The sequence below is a fragment of the Hydra vulgaris genome, chromosome 02, assembly GCF_038396675.1.
Source record: "Hydra vulgaris chromosome 02, alternate assembly HydraT2T_AEP".
NCBI lineage: Eukaryota > Metazoa > Cnidaria > Hydrozoa > Anthoathecata > Hydridae > Hydra > Hydra vulgaris.
The window spans coordinates 29,464,192-29,475,000 of NC_088921.1; the positions used below are offsets into that span (position 1 = coordinate 29,464,192).

Sequence of the window (10,809 nt, forward strand, 5' to 3'; positions counted from 1 at the left end):
AAACTGTTAGTCATCATCAAATTATCTTTTCATATTGGAACTCAAATTATATGGCCCATATTATGCCTAAATATGGATCTTTCCTGCTACCCATACGATGAGACTTTTTTTAATGACTCTTGTCATATTTCTGGATAACTGTGCCAAATTTATTTTATTGTATTTTTTACAGGTTAACATCTTTTTTTATGTAATTCACTGCATTAATTCATGTAAATATAAATTCGAAATATCACAACATTACTAAACTTTATCCAGTTCTGCAGCTTAGACTTTTTTTTTTATTAAAAAGTACCTCTGGAAAATATTCCTCTTTAATGAAAGAAACAGTGTAATTAATATTGTTTTGTAAAAATGTGTAATCTGGTGTCTAAAAATAAAAAGGATATGACATTACAAATAAAATATTTTAAAGTCATCATTCATAACAACTATACAATGCAACATATAAAGCATCTTATCATACAAAATATGTCAAAAACTTTTAGAAATAACAAATACAAAAACTAAGGAACTTATCAAGTTAGAAATTAGATTTTTATCAATAGCAATATGGTAATTTTAATAATAAACTAGAAACAAAAAAACAAAACAAAAAAAAAACGAAAAATAAAAAAAATATATACCAATAAAATATAAACTTTAAATAAATTACGAATTAAAAAACGTAAAAACATAACAGATAAAACTTACATGATCAATTAATTCATGTGAAAATAAGGAAAAACCTTCAAAGTAAAATCTTTTCTTATTATAGTAAATAGTTGTTGGCTCCTTTGTCTAAAAAATAAATATTAGTTACACCTATATGAAATAATCTTAAAAATAGTATCACTACTAGCATTAATTAAAATATCAAAATTTATATCAATCAATTAATATATACTTCTGAAATAGTTGGCGTTAACTTTCAAGGTTGTTTACAAATAGTAAAACGACTAACATTAAGTAAACACCTAATAATAAATGATTAAGTTAATAATGGTTCTAATAATAAAAATAATATAATAATAAGCATAAGAATCACAATAATAATAAGGAAAACAACAATAACAATAATAATAATAGTAATAAAAATAACAAACCATTTGTTTTTATAAAACACAATAGCTATATACACGAAGTTAGAGAGTTACAAACAGTTAACTAAAATAAAACAATTAAAAATAATAATGCCTGAAATAACAATAATTATAATAGAAATAATAATTATAATAGAAATAACAATAAAGGTGGTGCTCCTTAGTAAAGGCTAACTTGATTGCAAAGAGTTATTGATTTAATTTTTCACCAAAAATGTGGTCCTATAAACTATTTACCCAATTATTTAAAAGAAGGATATTTTAATATTCACAGTATATAAAAGGTTTTTGAAACAAATATAGAAATAAAACAATATTTGAAACAAACATAAAAAAATTGTTGGACAAATGGCCAACATTAGTCTTAAAAAAAAGTACTTTCCTTTTTTTATTATGAACATCCTTCAATCATCTTTTTAAATATGTGAAAAATCAAAAAAAAAAGTTTGACCAAAAGTTTCAAAGATTTTTAATTGAGGCAAAATTTTATTTTCAGAAATAAAAATTATGAAGAGACTGCTTTATAGTTTCTTTTTTCTTTTTATTAGGTTTCATGGGTGTAACATATCCTGTTAGTTGAAATTTAGTGAGCATACAGAGGATTCTATCTAAATCTTCTTTAAATTCAATAGCAGCTAAACTAACATTTGACTCTAAGACCGCTCTACTATCAAAAAAAAATTTTTGGGCAGCGTCTAAAAATAATCTTATTGAGTGCCTTGTTGGCACTTCTTGCCTTTTACCGTAAAGATGATAAGGTGCAAAATGCAGACAATTTTTTAGTAAACCACCTAAAGATAAATCACGAAAAGTTGGTTTTAAAATTTTGAAAACTGCAACAGAAAGATTTATGTGGTATACATAAGTATTTACACCATAAACTTTATTTGAATGCCTGAATTTTACTATTTCTTTGCCTGAATTTGCACAAGTGTTTTTTGGGGACATATATGTTGACATATGGTGTTTGGGCACATAAAATGTTGACGTTCCTTGTCGTAAAAATCTGTACAGTGAAACAAAACCACCCAAACAGCTTTTTTTTCATTGCATACAAATTGTTAAGATTATTTCTTATGGCTAGGCCACATAAAAAACTTGTTTGGATTAAAAAGATGTTGATTTGTTCTTTTTTCTCTTTCTGCTATAAATCTTCTTATTCCCCTTAGCCATAATTCAGATATAATTACAATTAATATAAAATAAAGAGTCTTTTTCAAACATCTTCATCCTTTTCAAACATGTAGAAGAGAGTTTAATTCAAGTTGACCTAAAAATGAGTCAAATGGTGGTTGCTATGGACATTTCTAAGAATAAATTTTTTAGTTACCTAAATATAACAATTTAAATATTCTTATATAGAGTTTGTTTTAAGTTTTCTTTTTAAGACTATTCACAAATGATGAAATAATAAAATAAGCTATAAAAAAAAAATCAAAAATTTTTACAAAAAATAAGCTTATATTAGTGGAGGACCATTTTAACTTATTGTTCATAAATTTCATATATCATCATATTATGTATTTAAGAGAGACATATTATGTATAAAGCCAGATATTTTTTTAGCATATAAAGTTTTTTAAGATAAGTTTTTACAAAAAAAAGTGATTGAAAAGCTATTTTTATGGTTACATAGTCCCATTTTCTATGTCATTTAAGGAAGTAATTGTTTGACTTTAAATAATAAATTCTTATATAATTTAAAAGAACTTATTATCTAAAGCCTCATAAAAAACATCAAGAGTAAAAAATATGAATGAAAATGTTACAAAGTGTTGTTGCAATAAAGTCTTGTTGCAACAAAATGGCTCACTATAATTATCACAATTACAATTCCATTTCAATTAAAAAAACTGATGAGCCAACTCGTCTGTGTTTAACTTTTGTGTTTGCCTGATTCCTTAGATTATTAAAGTTTTTACAAATGTTAAGAAAATAAAATATTTTATAATAATTTCCTTAAATTTACAAGAATAAAAAATGTTACCTTAAAATTGATATCAGGAAATATCTCTAATCGATAATGGTGTAAAGAAGTTCTGTTGTTTGAATATGGGTGACATAGAGGGATAACCTTAAACAATTATTTAACTATATTATATTAATATATATAGAATTATACATATACATATATATATCAACCCTCGGAATTAGGAAAAATAAGGTCGGCAATAATTTGCTGACCTCAATCTTTTAGTGGTCAGCATCAGGTCGGCAAAAAAAATTTGATACAAAGGTCTTACCATAAAGCATAAAAACAAGGTCAGCAATTTTTTGCTGACCTCAAACTTTTTATGGTCAGCAGTTAAGTCACCATTGCTGAATGCCGACCCTAATTCCAAGAGTTGATATATATATATACATATACATATATATATGTATATATATATATATATATATATATATATATATATATATATATATATATTTATACATATACACATATATATATATATATATATATATATATATATATATATATACATATATATATATATATACATATATATATATATACATATACATATATATATATATATATATATATATATATATATATATATATATATATATATATATATATATATATATATATATATATATATATATATATATATATATATATATATATATATATAGTAATATTATTATTACTATTATAAATATATTATTTTTTATGGAATATCAAATTTAACATACTTTTTTTCCTTGAAATACGTTATGGTGAATTCCTCTTTTTTTCTCCTGATCATTGCATGAGCAAACAAATTTTTTCTAAACAATTTAATTTATTAATTTTTAATTTTCAAGTATTTAAAAATAAAAAATTAAAATTCTTTAATAGTGATTTGTAGTTTTGACTAAACAGAATACTTAATATTAAACTATAGCATATCCTACACAATAAATTAATCAGTTATTTTGTATAAATTGATAGTATATATAAACTGTAAAGTCAGTTTCTATTATATATCCTGTCTAGTATTAATAAGTTTATATAGTATATCAGTGTACAACATATATGGTTAAAGAACCAATTGTTGCAACTTGGATTCTTAGATAACATTGTGACTGAATGTTTTTCTTTTTTGCATTTAATAACTTTAAAATTTAAACTTTCTACATTTAATAACTTTTTATATTTTGGCAGCAGATAACAACAGTTCTTCTTCCTGAGTTTCTTCTTTTTCTGCCGAGTTTGACAATAGGAATAAGAGTTTGCAGATGGTTTTATATTTTTTAGCTACATTGAATTGTTTTATTTCTTCACTAATTTTGTGGATGATCTAAAATACCGTGTTCCAGCCCTCAGAATTAGGGTCAGCATTTGCATTGCACATTAACTGCTGACCTAAAAGTATATAAGGTTGTCAATTGTATGCCGACCTCATTATGGTGAAATCTTTGTGTTAAAAATTTTGTGCCAACCTAATGCTGACTAAAAAAAGTTTAAGGTCTGCAACTTATTGCTGAACTTATTTAATTCGGAGGGCTGATGTTCCACATTTGCCACTCTCACACACCTGTCTGAGCAAACAAGAAGTCTTTTTTATCTAAATTCTTTTTAATCTAAACTCTTGCATTTGTGTCATTTTAAATCATTTTTTAAATTGATCTAAAATATGAATCCCACTAACAGCTTCGCATTAACATCATTAACATGATATCTGGTACACTTCCTTCAACCGTTCCATATATGTATCATGCTCCATCCAACAAGAATCAGAAATTGAATACTTTGTCCAAGTGAAACCACCTAAAGCCCACTCAGCACCTAAGTTTTGTCTTTCTTTGCATACCATGATTGAAATGTGAAGTATTTATTATTTAAGTATTGTGAAGAACCCATTTTTTATTATTAAAAATTTACATAATCAGTATTAAAATGGAATTTTCTAAAAGATAGGGACAAAATTATTTTGAATGAGTTTTTGTTCCCATGTTCTTACGATAGTAAATAAAAAAAGAACCATATTCAAGACTCTGTTTTAAACTCTTATAAAAATAAAATGGCTGAAAAGTGACTTATATATTATTTTAACATATTTGAATAGAGATGATTCTCTTTCTACTGGTTTTATCTATTTTTCAATATTCTTATGGGGAATTCCATGTGAAAGGATCCAATTTTTTTATAAAATGCAACCTTAAGTTTCAGATTATTATTTATTATTTAAGTCTAGTTTAGAAGTTCCATCATGTCTTTCTTGCTCCTATTAGCAGACATCAACTCTCTGCTAATAAATTGGGCTCTTATGTAAGTTTCTCTTCTTTCTGATGTGTGGACATGTCCTGCAGCTTCTGTGACTAGCTGTACCTGTGTACAGCTCTTAACTGATTGTGTATGTGAACTCCTTTGGGGAACAACCATGGGGTTATTAATTAAATCTTTAATATCCGAAGATGTAAAACTGTATGTCAAAGGTGGTTCTGTTATTGCTCCAGTCTATCAAACTAAAAAGATTTTTAGCATCAATGTTAATATCAGGTATTCTTCGATGTCTATAGCTATAAACACCAGTATTGCTTGTAAAATAGCTTCTGAATGTGCATACTAAGCTGATCTTTTAATTGTGGGCATTACAATATCAAGAACTGGTTTCCTCTGGCTTCTGAGGAGTTCTAATTGGTATAAAACGTGTCTTGGTCCCTCAACCCAACATGATTTAACTTTTATGTTAAACCAGATTGGAGTATAAACACCAACAATAAACTCAATAATCTATGTAAGATTTTGAAGGTTGGTACCATATAATCCATGCTGAGAAACCCATATCCTGCAAAATCTTAATGCTGTTGTGAGCCACCTGCTATGGCAAACAGGTCCTATTTCTAGCATTGCTAACTGCTGAGGTAAATCACCAGACCTTATTGCTTTTGTTATTCCGTAAGCATAACTCTGATCAGTACTTAAACATTTTATTACTTCAGGGCTAAGAACAATTAACACAGGCCCAACATCAATTTTTGTAAATCTAGGAATAATTTCAAGACTTGTTGCTGTATTTAACATCTTTCCCAGTAGCCCTGACCAAACATCTTAACCATAACTCATTTGTGTGAAGATCGCACACAATCCACACTAATCTCTTTCTCAATTTTCTTTCCACCCACTGCATCACACCACCTTTCCAACCAGTATTTACATTTGTACTGTCTCCTCCTAAAGCTTTTAGTTGTGTTCCTAAATTACTTTCCACCAACCAGTTAACCAAGTAGTCTGCAATTACCTCAGTATGTTTTCTGTGATCTTATCGGGAACAAAATGAAATAAATATCTACCACCTGGTTCAGTAACTACAGAATAATGTTCTTTCCTAAGAAGAACAGGGAAATACCTACCATCAAATTCCGTTAATACTTTTGTATTATCTTTTCTGTCATCAAAAAAAAATACAGGAAACCACATTTTTTTCAAGATCTTTATCAAATTTATTATCTAATTCAATTGCTAACTTCTCTTGGGCCCTTTTAACCTTGCTGTGATCAATAATTATCAATGTATCATTCTTTGTTATAATTTTTACATCTATAAGTGCTGCTATCGCAATTTCTGCAGTACTAGCAAGTGCAATTTTTGTTATGTCCATTCTGTTATAAACTTTTACAATATTATTGGAGGGTTCTGGTTCTCTAGAAATATTTGGTTCTAAGTCAACTTTATTTGTTTTTTTAATCTAAAAAAAATAAATACAAAAATTAAACTTTTTGTTATTATCATTAAGTTAATGGTTTATAAAAATCTAAAAAGTAAAAAAAAGATATTGAGATATTTTTATAAATCACTAGATCAACTAGATTTAATTTCTCTAAAAATCGTTATACTAGAGTTATTTACTATATTATTACTTGATTAATCTGTGCAAAGCAATTATTATCTTCTGGAACCATTTGGTTGAGTTTTTCTTTTTTTAAATTTTTAACTCTCTTTTCTAACTGCTGCTGATACTCCTCTTTTCTCTTTACAACTTGTTTTATTTTCATGTACACACATACATTTAATGTGTCTGCTTTTTACAGCCTTGATCACAACCATACTCAACAAAATATTAAACATTTACAGGATAAAATATCAACAAGTTTGTCAATTTTTGGAATAAAACTATCCTTTATTGATTTTTTTTTTGCGTTTCCAATTCGGACTTTAACTGCAGTTTCCCACAGATACTTCAGTTTAGCTTTAATACTACATTCTTTTATTACTACTGGATGTAAAAACTTGCAATTAAATTTTTTCCATTGAGCAGATAAAGCTAGAGTCATATCATTAACTAGTTTATCAACAGTATAGTTTCTTTTATTAAGGTCACTGGCCTCTCTCAAAAATATTCGATATCATAAAACATCCCTTGCAGTGGGAAGCTCAGATAGTAAAAGGGGTTTTCCTTTTCCAACATATCTACTTAAGTGAGTAGCTGATAAATTTCTCGTGATAAATTTCTTAAGACTTTTAGTTAAAAGGAGTAACCAATTTTTGAACCTGAAGTCCTTAGGTATAATGGCAGCGAGGACTACGAGACTCCGGGCTTAAAAACAATAAGCCCCAAGCCATTAAATCTTTTATATTTTGCAGATCATAACTCAACCAACATGTTTAAAGGTTGTGGATACCAAAGACCAGGAAAAAATAGATTCAAAGCCAGAGTTCTTTTGGGAGTCCACATTCTTGATTTTATGAACATTTTTGATGAAAAAAGAAACCGTATCTCAAAGCTTCAAAAAAAAATTTCAGTTTTTATTTTCTAATTATTGAGACCGGTTTAGGTCTTCAAAATTAAAAAATATAAATTCACTTAAAAGAAATAAAAATAAAAATTTCTATCCTCCTGTTTAATAATACCCCCCTTTCTCCTACCCTCCTTTCCTATCTCCCCTCATTTATTACATCTTGACAAAAACTTAAATCGTCTATTGATTGAAATAGTTTAACAAGTTTATTATGCTAAACTTTGAGTGCAAGTGACCAGTTTGTTTTATAATCATTTCTCCTCCTTTATTTACAACTTCCTCCACAACTTAAAATACAATTGAAAAAGATATTATACAATTGAAAAAGATAGATGAATTAATTTAAATGATTTTAAAATGAATCTAATTTTACAATAGCATTATCCAGCTGTTCAATAAGAGTATCCTTTTCTTTTACTTTCCGCATAATAGCATTGGCTTTAACCAACAAACCCATGGAATCAGATTTTTCAGCTTGAATTCAAAATAGCCCAATTTCTTCATTCAGAGTAACAGTATACAAGAATATCTTTCTATCTCTTTCTCACATCATTAATTTCTTCAGTGGTGAGCTTTCCTTTTTCTTTTTTTCTAGTAGAGACATTTTTCCTTTTATTTGATATAAATATCGCATATATCAAGAACAAGTTAACTTTCAACTTTTTGTTAATTCATTAGTGATTGTAAAGCTGCAAACATCCTGCTTTGTTGTGTTTAGATTGTTGCTGTAAGAAGAGCACTGACTAATCACATAAATTTGATGCACATTCTCGATAAAATGCTTTTTGTGGACACAACAACCTTGCTCAATAGCACAGTGACTATGACATAAAGATAAAGAGTTCCAACTTTGTAGAGGTTTTTCATATAATGACTTACCAATAAAGAAAGTTAATAATTAATAAATAAAATAATAACAGAATATAAATAGAATAAAAAATTGACTACCATAAAAATAATATATAATAAGAATAACAAATAAAAGTAAATAAAAACAATTATAAATTCAGATTTTAAGTAAAAATACAAATTTTAAAAGTTCTCACTTTATTCGTGTTGTTATATAATATATGCTCACTGACCAATTCTATAAAAAGAAAAAAAAATTAAAACACAAAAAGAAGTTTTTAATATATGAATAAAATTAAACTTATACATTATTAACAAGTTAAAACATTAAATGTTTAAAATAAAACATTTCTTAACCTATTTTTATATGTAATGACTCAAAATAGAAATGATAGTAATCAAGGCTTGAATTAATGCAAAAAAAAATTACGAAAAAAAAAATTTTTTGTAACCCAAAATATAATTAACTATTCAAATCACTTAAAACTTAAATAAAACCTCCTTACTTACTCGCACTATGTTCTAAATCTAATATTGTTACTGTAGCTAGATTTACGTTTAACTTTCAGCAAAAATTCTCGCTATGTTGGATGTTACGGACTGGGTATTAAGGATGCCACTGAATTAAATTTATAATTATTGAGCGTTAAAATTCTTTTAAACTTGTACTATTTTTTTTTTCAATTTCAAATTTTAATCGCAAAATTATTTAAGCAAGAGAATTTTAGAAGACTAAAATTTCTTTTGTTTAAAGAGATTTCTTTTTAAATAAAATTCCTAAAAACAACTTGCATATTTATAGAAAATGTTTGATCTTGATATTGCTTTTAATAAAATATAAAAAAATGGTATCGCATTTTTTATATTCTATTCAAGATTCCTTGTTAAAATAATTTTTAGTTAGAAGCTTATATCGTATGTTAACAACATAAGATATTAATAGAAACATTTATATGGCTAATTTTTGCGAGTCTTTGAGTATATTAAGTAAATTTCATAGTTGAGTAACTGTAAGTTACTGTAGTAACTTAACTGGTTGTTTTGATTTAGTTCAAAGGTAAATTTACTGTGATCCATTCAGTAAATCAAACTAAATATAAGTTATATTTGACGTATATTTGATATTTGACAAATATCAAATAAACGTCAAATATTAAATTTAACTTTAAAATAATATTGGCTTCCCAGCAGAGATTTAAGTAATTTAAATTCAAAAGCACTTTATGCTGAACAAAACCTTTGCGCAAGAGTGCAAAGATTATACTTCTAATCAAAAGATAAATTTAACATGATGTACTTTTTAACCCCTTATAAAAAACTTAGACAAAAACATTACTTTTAAGAATGGCCAAAAAAAATGCTAAATTAGAAAAGGAAAAAAAATTAACAAAAAAATAAACAAATTGCAAAATTTACAGAGCAGTACAGAATATAAGTTGTAAGTACTAATGAATCTACATGGCACATTGTGAAACTCCATCTAACAAATCTGACCCAAGAACACCCCATCTGATACATTTTGAATAAGGTATACAACAGATAAGATGTGCAGCACATATGTATGGCACTTGCATAGTACAGTTTTTTAACGATGTACAGTGTACAGCTAAAAAAACGATGTACACAATGTACACCTGATTATACCTCAACAGCTATTTCTTGACCACTACGAATTAAACAAGATAGATGCACAGTGGCATATATGTAAAAAATAGTTTTAAAAACAAGGGTAACAGCAATTTAAATACACTAGTTGAAGAACAATCGGCTTAATTGAAAAATGGAATAATTTCCCAACACAAACAAAAAGTGGGTAGTAGTAACAGTATCAAAAACAGCCAAATTGAATAAATTCAAAAAGAGACTTTCCAGATTAATATCAAAATAGAAAATAAAGCTGAAATTGTGAAGAAAAGAAATGCACTCCTCGCATGTTTACCTACTTGTCAGTTGATGTTAAAGCACTCCTTACATGTTTACCTATTTGTCAGTCGATGAAGCTACACATCTTGAATGTTAACCTATTAGTTGTTTTTTTTTCTACCCTAATTATATTTTCGAATTTTAACTTACAATACAATTTTGTATTTTCTGGTATATTTGTAATGGTAGAGAATAGAATCAGAAGCACAATAAAGAGTAGCAACCT

At 26.7% G+C, this 10,809-nt stretch overlaps 1 protein-coding gene across 1 annotated transcript in view; it reads right to left on the reverse strand.

Moving 5' to 3' along the window:
* The window catches only part of LOC100211674 (ribonuclease 3), a 64,583-nt gene that overhangs the window by 42,640 nt on the left and 11,134 nt on the right, over nt 1–10,809 (reverse strand). The window contains exons 5-9 of the mRNA XM_065790524.1: nt 8,858–8,898; nt 3,783–3,857; nt 3,070–3,156; nt 694–780; nt 296–370 (exon numbers count right to left, since the gene is read on the reverse strand). Coding sequence (XP_065646596.1) covers nt 296–370; nt 694–780; nt 3,070–3,156; nt 3,783–3,857; nt 8,858–8,898 — 365 coding nt within the window. The remainder of the gene's footprint in view (nt 1–295; nt 371–693; nt 781–3,069; nt 3,157–3,782; nt 3,858–8,857; nt 8,899–10,809) is intronic.